At 41.6% G+C, this 19,707-nt stretch overlaps 1 protein-coding gene across 7 annotated transcripts in view; it reads right to left on the bottom strand.

The window, feature by feature from the left end:
- LOC5577645 (rho GTPase-activating protein 7) overlaps positions 1–19,707 on the bottom strand; it is a 170,674-nt gene that overhangs the window by 45,319 nt on the left and 105,648 nt on the right. For all 7 annotated transcript variants that reach the window (XM_021838139.1, XM_021838137.1, XM_021838141.1 and 4 more), the window contains exons 5-6: positions 14,229–15,092; positions 14,102–14,144 (exon numbers count right to left, since the gene is read on the bottom strand). In XM_021838139.1, coding sequence (XP_021693831.1) covers positions 14,102–14,144; positions 14,229–15,092 — 907 coding nt within the window. The remainder of the gene's footprint in view (positions 1–14,101; positions 14,145–14,228; positions 15,093–19,707) is intronic.

Genomic DNA, 19,707 nt, shown 5'->3' with positions numbered 1-19,707 from the left:
CTGGAGAAGCTTCCTCCAGAAAGCTGAAAAAGATTCCTGCAGGAAGCTGAAAAAGCTTTGTCCAGAAAGCTGAAAAAGCTTTCTCCAGGAAGCAGAAACACTTCCTCCAGGAAACTGGAAAATTTGGAAATCACCAGGAAGCTGAAAAAGCATCCTCCAGGAAGCTGAAAATGCTTCCTCACGGAAGCTGGAAAATCTATCTCCAAAAAATTGAAAAAGCTTCTTCCAAACAGCTGAAAAAGCTTCCTCCAGGAAGCTAGAAAAGCTTTCTCCAGGAACCTTGAAAAGCTTTCTCCAGGAAACTGGAAAAGCTTTCTCCAGGAATCTTAAAAAGCTTTCTTCAAGAAGCTGAAAAAGCTTTTCCAGGAAGCTGTAAAACCTTCCTCTAGGAAACTGGAATATCTGAAAATCACCAGCTTATTTCAGAAAGCTTAAAAAACTTCTTCCAGGAAGCTGAAAAATCTTCCTCCAAGAAGTTGAAAAAGTTTCTTCTTAGCAGCTGGAAAACCTTCCTTCAAGAAGCTGGAAAAACTTGCTCCAGGAACCTTGAAGAGCTTTCTCCTGGAAACTGGAAAAGCTTCCTCCAGGAAGCTGGAGAAGCTTTTTCCAAGATGCTGGAGAAGCTTCATCCAAGAAATTGAAAAAGCTTCTTCCTGCAGGAAGCTGGAAAAGCTTTCTCCAGGAACCTTGAAAAGCTTTCTTCAGGAAGCTGGAAAAGCCTCCTCCAGGAAGCTTGCTCCAGGAACCTGAAAAAGATTGTTCCAAGAAGCTGAAAGAGCTTCCTGCAGGAAGCTGGAAAATCTTCCTCCAAGAAGTTGAAAAAGCATTTTCCTTCTTCTTCTTCTTTCTGGCGTTACGTCCCAACTGGGACAAAGCCTGCTTCTCAGATTAGTGTTCTAATGAGCACTTCCACAGTTATTAACTGAGAGCTTTCTTTGCCGATTGACCATTTCTGCATGTGTATATCGTGTGGCAGGTACGAAGATACTCTATGCCCTGGGAATCGAGAAAATTTCCTTTACGAAAAGATCCTCGACCAGCGGGATTCGAACCCACGACCCTCAGCATGGTCATGCTGAATAGCTGCGCGTTTACCGCTACGGCTATCTGGGCCCCATAAGATTTTCCTAGCAACCGGAAATCTTCCTCCAGGAAGCTGGAAAAGCATCCTCCAAGAAGCTGAAAAACCTTTCCCCATGAAGCTGGAAAAGCTTCCTCCTAGAAGCTGGAAATGCTTCCTTCAAAAAGATGAAAATGATCCCTCCAGGAAGCTGAAAAAGCTACCTCCAGAAAGCTGGAAAAGCCTTCTCCAGGAAGCTAGAAACACTTCCTCCAGGAAGCTGGAAAACCTTCCTCCAGGAAGCTGGAAAACCTTTCTCCAGGAAGCTGAAAGAGCTTCATCCAAGAAGCTGAAAAGCTGGAAAAGCTTTTTCCTCGCAGCTGGAAATCTTCCCCCCAGGAAGCTGGAAAAGCTTCCTCCAGGAAGCTGAAAAATCTTCCTTCATGAAGCTCCTCTAAGAATCCACAAAGCTGGAAAAGCCTTCTCCAGGAAGCTAGAAACACTTCCTCCAGGAAGCTGGAAAGAGCTTCCTCCAAGAAGCTGAAAAAGCTTCCTTCAGGAAGCTGCAAAATCTTCCTCCAGGATGCTGGGGAAGCTTCCTCCAGGAAGCTGGAGAAGCTTCCTCCAAGAAGCTGAAAAACCTTCCCCCATGAAGCTGAAAAAACTTCCTCCGAGAAGCTGGAAAAGCTTCCTCCAGAAAGATGAAAAAGATTCCTTCAGGAAGCTGAAAAAGCTTTGTCCAGGAAGCTGAAAAAGCTACCTCCAGAAAGCTGGAAAAGCCTCCTCCAGGAAGCTAGAAACACTTCCTTCATGAAGCTGGAAAACCTTCCTCCAGGAAGCTGAAAGAGCTTCCTTCGAGAAGCTGAAAGAGCTTCCTCCAAGAAGTTGAAAGAGCTTCCTTCAAGAAGCTGAAAAAGCTTCCTCCAGGAAGCTGGAAAATCTTTCTCCAGGAAACTGGAAAGCTTAGCTTAGCTTAGACTGACTACACATATCAATGGTTGCTATTCCGTGATTGACCGAAGTCAATGAAAATGCACAAAGAATCAACTAGAAGATCGGCTGGGATTGGCCATAATCTTCTTCAGTGTGCATAATTCAGTGCTTCTATTTATACATGGTCAATAACGGCGCCGGCCACGTCCTTGCAGTCAGGTGGGATTGGGGGAAGGAATGTTAGTGTGTAATCTTTGCTATTTGGAGACCGTGTTTGCCTCTGCATCTCCACAAAGGTTACTGGGAGGGATGTTTGTTAATGGGGAGGATCGTTGGGTCACAGGATTCACTTTGATAAGCGATTAGACCATGATAAATAATTATTGGTGAGATAAGGAGTGTATCGAAAAGTAGTCGCAAACATTCAAAACGGTATATCTCAGAGCATAGTTCATCTTTTTAAAAGCTTTTTTCACGCAAATCTTCATCATGTCATCAAATATTGAAGCAACTTAAAAAATATTGAATAATATACAGTCTTAATATAAATATAACAATGTTTGAAAAGCATAGAAAATAAAATCTTGCACAAAATTACATTTTGGAAGTGTCTTCTGAAGATTCGATGATTTGTATTGTACTAAATGTATATCAAACAAAATAGGATGAAAAGCTTATTCTACCGGAAAACATGTTTACTTGACACAGCACGTAAAACGGATTTTAAAAAAAAAAAATTATTGCTCTAAGAAAGTCCAATTATTGGAATAAAGTCGGTTTTAGAAAACCACTTTTGTATAATCAACTTTTGAAGCTCTGTCATATACAGCGGTAATTATATAGAGTACGATTTTTTACTTACATTACTTCATAAATATGCAAAGAAACTTTTCCAATCAAAAAACTATTTTTTATTCGTTACAATAGTTCGATATTACCATTAACGTGAAGAAAGAAAAAATCAAAAAACAAGGTCCTTAAAAATCGACTTTTTTCGATTTTTGCATTTGCTCTCAAATGCTTGTTAATGTATTTTTCAAAATATTTTTTACACTATGCCATGAGAGTTGTGGCACAGAATATATTTGCATAAACAAAAACCATTTTTTCTTTAAATTTAACACATTTATTAACATATCAATTTTTTCAGAGGTGTGCAAGATTTTCATCGACATCTGTTAGTAATTTGCAAAATTATCATACAAAATGCCACTTTATTAAATCAATATCCCCGCATCATAATTTTTAAATACATTGTTAACCATTTCTGATCAAAAAATTGTTTGTAGGTTCAGCTCAATATTTTTGAGACTGTTTTGAATGTTTGCGACTACTTTTCGATACATTCCTTATAATGCTTATATGTAAATATAATATTTTCATTTGATATGAACAATATCTATGTAGAGAAAAATAATGCCGACACTTGACGTGACGAACCTTTCAAAGTTTGTTGAATAAAGTGAACTCGCAAGTCTACACTCGTAGTGTCGAACCATTCAAAGTTTTTTTTTAAATACAAAAAATAAAAGTAAAAGGAAAAAGGTGTTTTGTAAAAAATAATTAGACTTAAATAATTTATGAATCAGAGTTTATGTCGACACTCACAGTGACGAACCTTTCATAGTTTGTTAAAAAATCATATTTAAGTCTCACCGTTGTAACAATTAAAGGTGCAGTCATACATATTTTATAGATTAGAAATAGTAGCATGAAACGATCTCACCAATTGATCCGTCATTCTTGAGCAGCAACAATCCACTTTCAGCTTCACTCGTTTGCTCGGCTATATAAAAGCACTCAGAGAAAATAGGCGCGCGACCCGAGAGGGAAAACAACTGACGACTGCTCGGGCTTTCTTGACGCACTGCCCAGGAGCAAGCGTCAACGTCGAAAGATCAAAAAGAACTAATCGGACGCGGCACTTTTTCACTTTACTCGACCGATGCGCGACATGTTTGATTCTGCCATCGTCGCCGGCCTCCGCAGGAGCAAGCGTCAAGGTCGAAGGATCAAACACAGCTAAAGGATCACGCCACTTTTTCACTTTCCTCTTTCTCTAGGAAACTGGAAAATCTGAAAATCATCAGGAAGCTGAAAAAGCTACCTCCAGAAAGCTGAAAAAGCTTCCTCCAGAAAGCTGAAAAAGCTTCCTCCAGAAAGCTGGAAAATCATCTTCCTGAAAGCTGCAAAAGCCTCCTCCAGGAAGCTAGAAACACTCCCTCCAGGAAGCTGGAAAACCTTACTCCAGGAAGCTGAAAGAGCTTCCTCCAAGAAGCTGAAAAAGCTTCCTCCAGGAAGCTGGAAAATATTTCTCCAGGAAACTGGAAAATCTGGAAATCATCAGGTAGCTGAAAGAGCTTCTTCCAGAAAGCTGAAAAAGCTTTCTCCAGAGAGCTGAAAAAGCTTCCTCTAGGTAGCTACAAAAGCTTGAAGCAGAAAAATCTTCCTCCAAAAAGTTGAAAAAGCTTCTTCCTAGCAGCTGGAAATCTTCCTCCAGGAAGCTAGAATAGCTTTCTCTAGGAACCTTGAAAAGCTTTCTCCTGGAAGCTGGAAAAGCTTCCTCCAGGAAGCTGGAAAAGCTTCCTCCAGGAAGCTGGAAAAGCTTCCTTCAGGAAGCTGGAAAAGCTTTCTCTAAGAAGCTGAAAAACCTTCCTCCATGAAGCTGAAAAACCTTCCTCCAAGAAGCTGGAAAAGCTTCCTCCAGAAAGATGAAAAAAGTTCTTCTAGGAAGCTGAAAAAGATTCCTCCAGAAAGCTGAAAAAGCCTCCTCCAGGAAGCAAAAAACACTTCCTCCAGGAAGCTGGAAAACCTTCTTCCAGGAAGCTGACAAAGCTTGTGTCGAACATGACAAAGCTGACGAAGCTTCCTCCAGGAAGCTGGAAAACCTTTCTTCAGGAAACTGGAAAATCTGGAAATCACCAGGCAGCTGAAAAAGCTTCTTCCAGAAAGCTGAAAAAGCTTCCTCCAGGTAGCTGCAATAGCTTCTTCCAGGTAGCTGCAAAAGCTTCTTTCAGAAACCTGGAAAATATTCCTCCAGGAAGGTGAAAAAGCTTCCTCCAGGAAGTGGAGAAAGCTTGTTTCAATAAGCTGAAAAAGCTTCCTCCAGGAAGCTAAATAACCTTCCTCCAGGAAGCTGAATAACCTTCCTCCTGGAGGCTGGAAAAGCTTTCACCGGGAAGCTGGAAATGCTTCTTCCAGATAGCTGGAAAAGCTTCCTTAAGGAAGCTGGAAAAAGGTTTGAGACATTGAGAATCGTTTATAGTTTGCACTAGATGTTCTGTTTCATTAGAAAATTTTAACCATGAATCTTATCGTATATAGAACAGAATTCATTCTCTATCCGGAGTAGGTTTTCCAAACCACAAACGGAAATCCCTCAATGAAAATATGTTCCCTTATATAGAATAAATCACCCATCGAGCGATACACCCTAACCACTCGTCGCAATATTCATATGAGCAACCACACAAAATTCCCATCTCGATCCCAATAATGTATCTGGCCTCCCACATACCGACCGCAAACCTTTCGATTCAACCAGGAGATTTTCTCTTTAATTGATTTTTCCCGTTACAATTTGAGCACGTCCCCGTAAGCACTGCCGCACATCATCATCATCGTACGTTCTACAGGTACCTATCGGAAAATGTAACCTTCACAATTCGAGAACGGGCTTCATATTGGAACCAATTCGCTCCCTCTCTCTGTCCGATGTGGTCTCTCAACATATTTATCGAATTTTATAACATTTACACAACTCAACATTTTATTTCTATAAATGATATATATTCTTATGGCAGTCAAATTGACAAGCATTTAAAGAAAGGGAACACCTTGAATTTTATCAGAAAGTAGCCAAAAATATGATCATTCAAGAATTGGAAATCGGCAATAAAAATATCAATCCCACAAAAAATAAAATCAGAAATAAAAAATCAAGAAAAAATAAATAATAATCACTAATTAACCAAGAATATACCATTGAAATAAAACACTTTGAAATTCAAAAACCGCCAATGAAAAAAACATATAAAAATCAGCACTAACAAATCAAAAAGTTATATACAAAAATTGTCCAATTTGATTGTTATGTATAATATAAAAATTGTTTTTTTTTGTAATTAATTTTTTTAGTGCTTATTTTTCTTTGTTAAATTTGTTATCATTAAATACTGATTTTGTTATTTAAGGTACTTTTAATTGCTAATTTGCACTCAATTACTGCTTGCTGAGAATAATTTGATTGACTGTTTTCTTATCAACAAGTGATGGTCATCCTTATCCTACGCCAAGATAATATTTTCCCCCATCCATAATTCTTCCCTCAATTCGGGAAAGGATCGGCTCAATGAGTACGAGGGGGACAGCTCTGTCCTTGTACCCTTTTCAAGCGCGCGCAACTGCGCTTTCGGCCGGCTATCAACCATCCACTGTGAGTGAGATATGACGTCGGAGATACAGAAGTGGAAGTTTTTTTTTCGGTAAAATGATCATTTAAAAAGAGTGGAAAAAAGGCTAACCACCATAATCGTGGTGGCGGCTGCTGGTTGATTTGGTTTGGAGGACCCAAAGCTGAGCAGATTGAAATGGAATGTGATTAACGGTGGTCGGCTGGAATAAGTTGCCCTTCAGATCCGTGGAAGAGATTTGAATTTTTTGAAAACTGGGAAGGAATGCTTAATTCTTCCCAAGAACTAATCGTTCCGGTTGATTTATGGATTAGGATGCATACTTCATGTTGTCTCTTCTGGTTTTTCTAATGTGGCGAGTGTTTTTTTTAGATGACTCGAGCAGATGGAAATATCATTAACATACCAAAAGCATAAACTTTGAATGATACTCAGATACAAATTTTGGTTTCTCTTGCTATAACTTTTTGTATCTTAACGAAAAGACTTAATCTAAAAGCTCAAAAGGAAATTCCCCCAGAGGATGGTACCATGAATTTCTACAAGAATTCCAATAGGAATTTCACCAGAAATTCTGCCAGGACTTTAGGGATTAGGAATTCTACCAAAAATCCTTCATGATTCTACTAGGTGTTCCTCCAGAAATTCAATCATAATTTTGTCCAGTGAATTAACTAGGAATTCCTGTAAAAATTCCCTTAGAAATTCCTTCCGAAAGTTCACATGGAATTCCTCACGGGATCCCAACAGGAGAACTTCAACCAGCAATTTCATCATAATATGCTCCAGGGATTCCATAAGAAGTTCCTAACGAGTTCGCAAAAGAATTGCATCACAGATTCTATCATGAATTTCACGAAGGATTCCATCGAAAGTTCCTCTAAGGATTTCATCAGAAGTTTCTCTAGGGATTCCATCAAGAGTTCTACTGGGGATTTATTAAGAGCTCCTCCAGGGATTCCATCTGGATCTCCTCTAGGGATTCCATCAGGAATTCCCCTAGCAATTCCATCAGGAATTCCCCTAGTTATTCCACCAGAAGTTTCTCCAGGCATTTCATCAGGAGTTCCTTCAGATATTCATCCTGGAATGTTTCTATAGTATTCTATCAGGAGTTCCTTTAGGGATTAGATCAAGAGTTCTTCTGGGGATTTCTTCGGGAGATCCTTCAGGGATTCCACCTAGAATTCTTCCAGGGATTCCATCAGAAGGTACTTCAGGAAATACACCTGAAATTTTTCTAGGGATTGCATCAGGAATCCGTCAAGAATTTCCAGCAGGAGTTTCTTTCAGAGATCTGGAATTCCTCCAGGGATTTACCCAGAAATTTTTTATAAGGATTTCACCAGTAAATAGAGAATCCACCAGTATATCTTCCAGGGACGCTATCAGAAGATCTTCCTGGGATTCAAAAAAGGAATTCCTCCAAAAACTAATTCACTAGTTCCATCAAGAATTCCTAAAAAAAAGTTACAACTAAAAATCTTTTTCATAAATCCTCCAGGGATTTCACTAAGAATTTCACCAGAGGTTCTTCCATGGATTTCATCTGGAATTCGCCAAGGTATTTCTCCAGGATTTTCTTAAGTAAAATCTCCAAGGTTTTCAGCTGAAATTTCCATAAGGAAACCATTAGAAATTCTTTCAAAACTCCACCAATATTTTTCCGGAGATTTTACTGGTTCTTTCAAAACATTCTGGAAAAAAATCTCCAAGCATCCCATAACGATTTTTTTTAAAGGATTCGACTACAATTTCCTATAAAGATTCCACCTGTAATACCTACAAAGACTTATCAGTTTCTCTAATTATTCCATCAGTAATTTTTCGAGAGAAAGGAATTTTCCCAGGAGCTCTTCCAGAATTAACACTGAGAATATCACCAGAATTCCGTCAGAATTTCAGCCAGAAAAATCTGTCAGAGTTCGTCAGAGGTTGCCCTGGAGCAATTTCTAAATATATATCGTGGGCCTCGTGGTCGTGCGGTTAGTGTCGTCAGGCATTCAAGCACATTGTGTCATAAGGTGTGGGTTCGATTCCCAATTTAACCATTGAAACTTTTCGAAAGTTTCTCGGCTGTGCCACCGGAGCATGCTTGTCCGTTGTCTTGTGTTAGTTACAGACTGTGCGGTAAATGGCTGAAAACGATGTCCGTGTCTTTTTTTAAGAACTTTAAAGCAATCGCTGATGGAGTTCCAAAAAGATTCTCTAGGGTAATTCTTGAAGGATTCCTTAGAAAAATTCTTGAAAGAAATACTGGAAGGAATTGATGGATAAATTCTTTGGGAATCCTCGGAGGATTTTCTGGTAGATTCTTGAAGTAATTGTTGAAAAAAATCCAGGACGAATGCCTCGTAGGGTCTCCACGTAGGGATACCAGAAAAAATCTTCGAAGGAAAAACTGGCATCCCGTGGAGAAATTTATGGTGAATTCTTTTGCAGTATTTCTTCTGGAATTCTTGAAGGCTTTCTGGTGGAATCCTTGGAGATATCCTTAGTGGAATTCCATGATGAATCCCCAAAAGTCGGCAGCAGTGCCGGAAAGTCGGACCCCAGCCAGGCATCCCAGAAAGCTGGGAAGGGTGGGCCTGAAAAGGCTGCCCCTCACGGATCGAAGGGAACAGGGGGTTGCGACCATTAAGAGGTCCTCAAACACCACAGGTTAGGGTGAATCAGGGAGAGGACGCCCCCTGGACAACTGTGGAGCGACAGAAGAGAAAGAAAAGGCACGAAGTGCAGGAACGTAGGGATACCAGGCCAAAGAAGGGTAGGAGGGTAGGTGTCAAGCGCGAAAAGGGTGATGCAATCATCATCAAGACGGAAAAGTCCAAGTACTCGGAAGTCTTGAAGGCGATGCGCAGCGACGCTAAGCTCGTAGATCTAGGAGCCGACGTACGCAGTCATAGACGCACTCGTACAGGTGAAATGATCCTCGAGCTCAAGCGTGACAAGGAGCGCAAGGGCGCCGCCTACAAAAGTTTGGCGGAAGAGGTCCTTGGCAAGGGTGTCGAGGTGAGGGCTCTAACACCGGCAGTGACTCTGAAGGTGATGAACCTTGACGATATCACCGACGCAGAAGAGCTCGTCACGGCACTGCGGCACGTTCGGCTACGGAAAGGTCCGACAGGAACTCAGGTGGCCTTAGAACAGCTACCTGTGGCGGATGCTAAAAAGTCCACTAAGGTATGGAAGATTAAGGTGGGTTGGTCAGTATGCTCATTGACCATAAACGAGCAACCGGTGATCTGCTTCAGGTGCAGGGAACCGGGACACAAGTCCTGGGGCTGTAAAGGCCCTGATAGGACCAAGTTATGTAGGCGATGTGGTGAGGAAGATTATAAGGAACGAGGCTGCAAAAATCCTCCCAAGTGTTTGATATGCTTCGGGCAGTCTGTGAACAACAAGCATCCAACGGGAGGCTTAAGGTGCCCGACCTTCAAAAGAGCCATAGCTGAAAAGTCACAGTGCAGGTAATGCAGCTGAACCTGAACCACTGTGACGCAGCTCTGCAATTGCTGTATCAGGCAGTTGCTGAGTGGGGGACGGATATCGCCATCATATCGGACCCATACCGAGTACCTGCCGGTAACGGCAACTGGGTCGCGGATGGATCCGGAAAATGGAGGCGATATGGACGACGGGTAAATACCCCGTCCAGGTGTTGGTGTCTACTACTTACGAGGGCTCCATGATCGCCAAGGTAAACGGTCTTCTTCTGTAGCTGCTATGCGCCTCCGCGTTGATCGATCGAGTAGTTCACGCAGATACTGGACTGTATGACGACCGTGCTGACAGGGCGAAGGCCAGTGGTAATAGCGGGTGACTTCAATGCCTGGGCCGTGGAATGGGGAAGCCATCTCACGAACTAGCGGGTTCAGATCCTGCTAGAGGCACTGGCCGTGCTAGATGTCGATTTGACTAATGTTGGAACTAAAAGTACCTTTAGCCAAAACGGAGCGGAGTCGATTATCGACGTTACTTTTAGTAGTCCTGGCCAGCAAGTAGTTCGAACTCGAGGGTAGACGATGCCTACACTCACAGCGACCACCTGGCGGTTCGCTACAGTATCGACTACAACAACAGCAGGCAGCGGGTAGAGGAAGCGGCGGCTAGGTCAAGGCCAAGCCAAGAGGCATACGCAGGACTGCCAGACTGACCCCTATGGTCAAATGGCAGCGTGCGTGGGACAGTTCCACCAAAGGAAGGTGGACCCACAGGTTGATTCCGAGGGTAGATATCTGGGTCAATAGGCGCCATGAGGAACTATCATTCCACCTGACACAGATCCTTTCTGGCCATGGTTGTTTTAGACAGTATTTACACCGTTTCGGTCATGCGGGTTCTCCCGAATGTCCAGTTTGTGCAGGTTTAGAGGAAACGGCGGAACACGTTTTGTTCGTGTGCCCGCGTTTCCGCACAATGCGTGACCGCATGCTTGCCACATGCGGTGGGGACACGACTCCAATCTGGTTCAGAGGATGTGTGAAGACGAGCTTGGCTGGAATGCTGTTTCACCCACATCGTCTTGTAGCTACAAGGGCAGGTGGCGCGTGGACTCGAGGAGTGGTTAGTGCAGACGCTAAGCAACAGGTGGTCCAAGGGTTCGCAGTCGGCTACGTAGGTCATACCGGTGCCCTACGGTCGAAATTGACCCTTACAGCGATTAAGTGGCCGCGGGGAGAACATCCTGGTAGCGTTGCTGTCGTGGCGCCGTTCTACTGGGTTGGATCCGAGCCTTTGGTTGTTCGTAAGGGTCAGGGCAGGTGAAGGCCCCCTTCGTCCTAAATGGTGCTAGCTGATATGGCCTGAGCCTTCAGCAGGTCAAATAGCGGAGCACGCAGTATCAGTTCTTGATACTTACAGAACAGCTGGGCGCGGGCGTTATGGTTGACCCTGCCCGCCTTCAGAGGACAATGGGAGTGGTAAGGACCACCCGGGAAGCTGGCAAAGCGCCAGCATGTTACCTTGGTGGACCCCCCTAAGCGTGTCATCGATGTTCGTTGCTAACCTGGAGGTATCGACGTGCAATAGCCCCTCTCCAAAGCAATCCCAAGTAACCACAAGCATTATACCATTGCATTAATTTGGTCGAAAGTCAACATTTTTTGCATTAATAATGTTATCATGCATTTATTCAATAACTGTCAAGCAATGATGCATTTGATCAACATTGTAAATGCTTTCTAGCATTATTTTTATATAGCATTATGCTAAGCGTTTAGAGTGAATATACAGTTATGCTGTCATACAAGATTACATAACCTCATTAAACGCACTCGAATCTGTAATAAATAAGTAAGACGAATGAGCACGTTTGCACTCGCTCATTACGTTTTGTGGGATATGGAAGAATAATGAAATGACTTTCCTTCATCTCGAACCCCCATTTCATGATCTAAGGATATATGTATTCATTCAATATTTTTGTATTTTATCTATGTGACTCTTTTATTCATAAGGAGCGAGAGGAAATGTCGATCAATTTCTCTCCCCTGAAATCTGTTTAATGCGCTAGGGCTTTGTTTTGTGGGTTAAGTTCTGTTATTTCCTCTACGAGAAAGAATGGTGATCAAATTATTTCTATTGATGTTTCATTTGGTGAGGAAAGGAAATCAATCGCCGAAGAGAATTCTTTCTATTCGTAATAACTGGGCGAATAGTAATATTAACACACACAGTGGCTTCGTTAATAAGGAACTTTTATCTTACCTTATCACATCAGCAGCTTTAGCACAGGACACCAACGCGCCAGGCATTCAGTACACCATCATCCTAGTTGTGGATTCGAATCCTGATTCCAACAAAAAACATCGCTGATATGGTAAAGAAATCCAAAGGTAGCCAATGGATTCATTGTTTTGTTTATTTTTAGCGCAAGCCCTAAACATACATTATTTTAAGCTAATATACATCATGAACCCTAAATATACAAACATAAATGCTTTAGTAGGGCTTGTGCATTAAAACTGCTTTACCAAGTATTGCATTAATTTGGTTGTTGTGGGGCCCTTTCCCACTTTAATTATGCTTTATAAAGCTCTTAAAGGTTTTGTCACTTTAAAACAAAATCTGATAGCACACTATAGAGCAAACATAAAGTATTCATATACAGCTTCGTGGTTACTTGGGATGCCTTCTTGGTGGTCCCGGAGAGACGAAGGGTTTGGCGGCAATGGGAATGGTTTAGTGGGTCGGGGATGTAGTCCTGTCTGCTGCTTTGCATGTAGCAAACGGTTCCCAACCCCATACTCCTGGACCTTCAGGGTCCGGGTGTCTGTTGAGCAGATTATCCCCCCATTGCTAAGAAGAAAAAAAAAAGACATCTCAGGAGCCTCACTACATAGAAAGATGGCGTCTTCGGCAAAGTTGTTCGGTAGCTCTAGGGTTAGCATTACACAGCGTAACAAAAATTACATTTTTGTGTGTCTCAAGGATCAAATTATGTGTCTCTAGCAGTCAGAGTTTAATCTTAAACTTTTAAACGTTTCACATATAATTTGATTGAAATTGCACGATGAAATTTAGTTTAAATCGTTTTTCTCAACGTGCTAGCATACTCTTCATACAGAATTCTTCGTTTCTTCTATATGGCAAAATACAATACTTTTTTAAACCACCAAAATATATCTTTGGAGCATCGAAAGCATTATGATCTTTGTTGATAAGTATTGTTGTACACTTAAAGTTTGAATTCAGTAGAAAAATAAAGCAAATAAATTGCCATACAAGCCGACAAACTAACATGCAGGTAGGCTGAAATAGTCAAATTTTGCAATTTCAACAGCCAATATCTCAAAAACTAGACGTGCTATGAAAGATTAGAGAATGGCAATGGGTTCAAGAACCCATGATTAAGTAAATAACGGTACACACTAAGCTCGTACGGTGAATTTCACCGTAATCTCAACAACTGAACAGTTCGGTGAAATAAAACACCGTAATTCCGTCGAAATTTTACGGATTCCGGTGATTTTTCACCGAATACTGTAAAAAATTACCGTATTCCGTTAATTTATTTAACCGAACTGTTCAGCTGTTGAGACTTTACAGGAATCCGTAAAACAATTTAAGTGTGTATTTTGATGCTTGAGACAAAAACGTGGTAAACACTGTTATATGATACAAGACATTCGAGAACAACTTTGACGGAAATGCCATCTTTATAAGTTGTCAGGATCCAGAGATATCCGCAAAACAAAAGTACTATGCGCACTAGCGACACCTAGTGACGAACTCTAAATCACATAACTTTCATAATGATAGCGCTTGAGCTACTGAACAACTTTGCCGAATATGCATTTTTTCTAAGTATTAAGGATCCTGAGTTATCAAATAAAAAAATAGCGTCTTATTACTTAATAAGACATTAATCATTTATTAAAATGAGCGTTAATTTGAATTTGGCTCGTAAAAAAGTGGTTGTAATAAAGAACCCTCGTAAATAGAGGCTGGAGTGTACAAACTCGTTTAGATCCATCCCCCTTAGAGTTGACGGATTCTCCTCATACTTTAACATTAGCTTCAACGAGTCCATATGAACAAATTTTTGGGGTATAACATAAGATTTTTTTCAGTTTGATCATTTTGGGCCACCTTAATACAGAGAGATGCCGGAAATTGGTCCGGCACCGAAACAGTACTTCTCTCTATTCAAAAATCTTTACATCAAACAAGCATAAAATGCAAATCAATTTACCTGCCAGATGCCTGTCACTTTGCGACCGCGAGTATCTCAGATTCTGGAAAGAACATAGAACAAAAAAAAACAAATTCCACAATAAGCCAATTATTTCCGCCAAAAAAGCAGCAATCCATTAACTCACCCTCCGCTCGCCAATCTCCGGTTCCTCGTTCTTCATCAGCAGCGGCGCCGAGCTGCTCTTGGTGCCCAGGTCCTCCAGTATCAGGTGGTTGTACCCGCTGTGCAGCGAGGTGCTACTCGGTGACGGTAAATCGGTGATGTTGGACTTGACCGGCTGGAATGGTTCCTGCTCCAGGGGCAGGAAAAACTGTCGTCTTTTGGCATCGATTACGTTCTGGTGGTTCCTAAACTTATGGTGTAGACTATGGTTGCGGCTAGTGGAAGGTAGACTATTTGTACTGGTTTTCAGCTTGTCTGCGTTCGGAAACGACGACGAGGACTGGGGGGATCTTCTGTGGGGATGATGAAGGTTCGGCTGTTGGAGTGACGTCGGGTGGTGGAATTGGTGCCTCGGGGAGGACGTTTCCGCTTCCTTGCTGTCGGAGCAATCCTCGTCGTGCTCGTGACTATCGTAGACGCTGAGTTCCTCCAGCAGGCTCATGTCGTCGGACAAGCTGTCCTGCAGCTCCCGACTACTGCTACAGGTGTTATTTTCATAATCCGACGATTGACTATTGTCGGGAGCACCAACCGTGAGCAGTCGACTGTTGGAGGATGAGTTATGGTTGAATCGCTGGGACCGTTTCTCCGACTCTGGCGGCTTATCGTGGTCGTGATCTTCGTCGATCTTCAACACCAATTCATGATGCCGTTGATGCTCATGATGATGATGATGATGGGGAGGATCGCTGCCAGCGTTGATGATGAACGTGGGATCTCCGCAGCCGAGTCGAGTTGCCGCCACTGCCGGCGATGATTCAAAAGCACCATTGTTGTTCCGCTCTCGCGAGCCGAGATGGTTTTGCTGCTGCGGCGATGAGACAGACTGGCGGAATAAATTGAATTAGGAAATGTGTTCTTAATGAGGCTTTGGTAGTAAGGTAAAGTGGGGCAAAAGTTCGAATGGGACAAAAGTTCCTTTTTGGGGTTTCAAGCTGAAAAAAGGTTTGAACAAATGTTTTTAATGACATGATGGTGCGAATATTATTCAAATAAGAGACTTCAAAACTTATAGATATCGATTGAAATTTGGAAAAGTTATGGTAATTTGTTGTTTTTGACATTAAAATTCTAATTTTCGATCTGAGTAATTATCGCTAAGAGAACAGACCATCCCCGAGATTGTCACTTATAACGTAGGAAGTTATAGTGACGACTTCCTTCGGAAGGGAAGTAAAACCGTTGGTCCCTAGATGAACCTAGGGCTAACAATCTTCTTGATAAAGATAGAAACAAAAATCTCGCTAGACCATCTAACAATATGGAATTCCATTTTTTTATACGACTCAAATTGGTGGAACATTTTGACATAAATGTGTTCAGCAAAACTGTAGCTAATAGATTAAAGGCCATTGTGTGGTATTCATTTTTTATCGGTTGTAGTATTCCTGGTAATGATGATTACTCCACTAAGGTCGAACATTTGCCCCACATTACTTTATAGTTTTGTTTTTGTGCGCACTCATTGCGCCGCTCGCTCTGTGGGCTGGTTGAATGGTGTAATTAGTTTGCGCGTACACCCTATACTCTTCAACATATTGGAATAAATTCTGCGTGTGTGTATATGTCATTGCTCGCACTAAGCAGTAATATGTGCGAGTAGTTTTGATCAAGCGGTTTGTTTGTCATTTCCTTACCCCCCAGGGGAAGCTTTCAATAATTGTAGGAGAACGTATTGTTGATTGTTGTAATGACTGTGGTGTGACTAATTTAGCAACGCTTGTAATAGTTTTTCTTTGAAACGGTTGTTTTAGTACAGTAGGGAATGTGCGTTGACTGTGACGTTGTGTTATTTTCATTACGGTTCAAAGTGCTTTTTGGTATTTTCTTTTTAAATCTTTCAAGAACTGCACTTGGAATACCTTCAGGGTTTATTACAGATATACAGAATTATTTCAAAACTCATTAAATTATACAAGAATTCTTACCTTAATTTCAAGCGTGTGCTAGAATAAGAGCGTATGTCTCATGATCGATTTCTCTTCATCGATCCTCTCTTCTGTGAATAATAAAGACAAGATGAAGGTTTCTTAGCATTTTTTCACTTCAGACCTTTGGCAGCGATGCAATCTTGCGTCCTGAGGTAAACAATGCGGACAAACTTGCGTCTTGTCACTTTTATTCACAGAAAAGAGGTTCGATGAAGATAAATCGATCGTGCGACTTACGCCTTTATTCTAGCACACGCTTGATTTATCCGAATTTATTCTTGTGAAACCTTCAGCTACTCATCATCATATTTCTTAAGAAATTACTTTTACTGCTGCTATGAAAAACAATCATAATTTTATTGAGGATTGTAAAGAGGATTTTTAAAGTAATTTGTATCGCAAATTTTTATCTAGCAATTTTTAATGCCGAAAAAACACTCTAGTAAACCTAGTATCAGGTATCAGGTATCAGAAGGCCGGCTCCAAAGGCACGTTCCCCACCAGTTGGGAGATTTGTGCCATCGCCATATTTGAGCCTATTTCATCATCTACCCGATGGGAGAGGAAAGGGAAGGGAAAGATGGGCGGAAATAGGAGTGGGGTCCCTTGAAGAGGGAAGATCGCATAAGCGAAATGAGAGCATGTAGCTCCATACCACAATGGGTTCGAAGAGCGCCCTTAAAAGGGCACTGCAAAACGCATGAGCGTAAAGAGAGCCTATAGCTCATTACCACAGCGGGTTAAGAATAACAGAATGTCCTGAAGATTCAGGCTTCTGAATTCAGTTTCACTTAATAAGTGTTTACCAAGTAATTGGAATCGCATTTGCGCAAAAACTGGACAGTTACATATCAGGTGATACGAAGTTCCATAATCGGAGTCACAACTATCACACACAAATGAGTCAGCACGCTGAATATTTGCCATGTGATAGTTGAGTCGGCAGTGGCCTGTCAATGCTCTGACCAAGAGACTGCAATTCTGCTTTGACAGATTTGTTAAATACTTCGCCACCCTTGGAGATGGCTCAGTAATGTACAATTTTGTTTGACGACATGACTCCAAACTATTCCAATATTGCTTGTGCTGAGTTGCCGCCCAAGAGTCTATCTGAAGCTTCACCCAGCACTTCGAAATTGGAATAGCCGGCTCAGGACCAATGAAGTCATGCGATGCTCCATCGCGAGCTAGCTCATCAGCCAATTCATTTCCAACGATGGAAGAATGGCCAGGTACCCATACAAGGTTTACAGAGTTGACTGAATTCAGTTCCTCAATTTGAGCTTCGACCTTGAGTTGGCCGAAGCGAGAGCTTTTATAGCAGCTTGACTATCTGAACAGAAGTATATGACTTTACCCATTACGCGCTGTTGAAGTGCTGATTGCACTCCACACATAAGGGCAAATATTTCCGCCTGAAAAACGGTGCAGTTTCTATCAAGTGAGTAAAACTGATTCAGCCTTAGCTCACGAGAATATACTCCTGCACCAGCTCTACCTTCAAGAAGGGAGCCATCAGTGTAACATACTATATTGTTTGATATACTTCTTTCCAAATAGCCAGACGTCCACTCTTCCCGTGAAGGGAATTGTGTGGAAATGTCCTGTAAGAAAAGTTACAAGCAATTGTGAGATCACTTGGAGCAAGGATAATTTTGTCCCAATTCACCAAAAGTGGAAACAACGAAGTGTGTGTAGATCTAAGATTCACTGGATTTTTCTCCAGTAGATCCAGTACCCATAAACGGTAAGAGCAAGAAAGTGCTTCTTGTTTAAGATATATGTGTAGTGCCGCAACGTCGAAAATAGCCTCAAGCGCTGCTGTGGGAGTTGTAAAGAACGCACCAGACATCGCCATCAAGCACATCCTTTGGAGATGGCCCAATTTTGATTGGATTGTTCTCACTTCGCCCTTTTGCCACCACACAAGACATCCATATGCCAATATTGGTCGAACAACTGTTGTGTAAATCCATTTGATATATTTGGGTTTGAGGCCCCAAGTTTTACCAAAGGTTCGCCGGCATTGACCGAAGGCCATGCAAGCTTTTTTGATTCTGAAATCAATGTGAGGTGTCCATGAAAGTTTGGAATCTAGAATGACTCCGACATACTTTACTTGATCAGTCACGTTAATCTCAGTGCCAAAAAGACGTAAAGGTCGAATTCCATCGCGGTTTCGTCTTTCCGTAAACAGAACAATAGATGTTTTATTCGGGTTAACCGAAAGGCCATATTGGCGACACCAACTCTCGACTACCTGAAGAGCACTTTGCATCAGGTCGAAGAGGGTGCTTATGCACATACCAACTATCAGAGCTAGATAGTCGTCGGCAAATCCATGTGTTGGAAAACCGCTATTATTGAGTTGCCTCAATAGCGTATCTGCTACGAGATTCCACAAAAGTGGTGACAAGACTCCCCCTTGGGGGCATCCGCAAACACTCAATTTTCGAATCGCTGCTTGACGCAATGTCGAGAAGAGATGTCGGTTTTTGAGCATTTGATGAATCCAATTGGTAATCATTGTAGGTAGCCCATGGTTTCGTGCGGCTTCCAATATGGCATCGAAAGACACGTTATCAAAGGCACCCTCAATATCCAAGAAAACACCCAAGCAGGATTGCTTCTGAGCGAATGCTTTCTCGATATCGTATACAACTTTGTGTAAAAGAGTCACAGTGGACTTTCCAGATTGGTAAGCATGTTGGTTCACATGAAGAGGCATGTTTGCCAAATAAACATCACGGATGTGATGATCGATAATGCGTTCCAGACATTTCAGAAGAAAAGAGGTCAGACTGATTGGTCTAAAACTCTTCGCTTCTTCATACGACGCACGTCCTCCTTTCGGGATAAACTTTACAGTAATATCACGCCAGGATCTGGGAATATACCCGGTAGCAAAACTGCTTACAAGTAGCTTTTTCAAAACATGTTTGATAAACTCAAACCCTTTTGGAGCAGAACAGGATAAATCCACTCTAGTAAACCTAGTAACAATCGTGAGCTGGTTTTGAATTGGATGAGGATATCTAAATGTCTCAGAGATTTCGGAAATTACTTTAAACTTCATCAGGACCATGATCGACTTTTTCTAAAATTAAGGTAAGAAAACCTCTATGTAGTTTTTCTAAAGCTACCAGTACAAACTTTGCTAAGATTGAGCTACTTTTCCTCGTATGTCGTTTTTTTTTTTCGAACGCCAGCTCCCCGAATGCCAATTACCCGAATTCCCCGTTTCTCCTAAATGTTTTTGGCACTCATAATTATCATAACTTTATACATTTCAAGGTGGTGAAAAATCTGTAAAATCGGTTTTCTGATATGCACTCTTCTATATATGATTAGCGGCTCTTTCGTGTTCCACCGATCCTCTGTATTTTCGACAATATTTGTTTAGTCGGGAATGACCAAATGTCTCGTTCGCTTGATTGTATATCGTTCTTTATAGTTCACCACCCTACCAGTGAAGATTATTTAATTCCTTTGTGACCTGTATCATTTTTT

Source organism: Aedes aegypti, chromosome 1, assembly GCF_002204515.2.
Source record: "Aedes aegypti strain LVP_AGWG chromosome 1, AaegL5.0 Primary Assembly, whole genome shotgun sequence".
NCBI lineage: Eukaryota > Metazoa > Arthropoda > Insecta > Diptera > Culicidae > Aedes > Aedes aegypti.
Note: the sequence above shows the minus strand (reverse complement) of the source record. Positions and strands in the feature narration are given on the sequence as shown.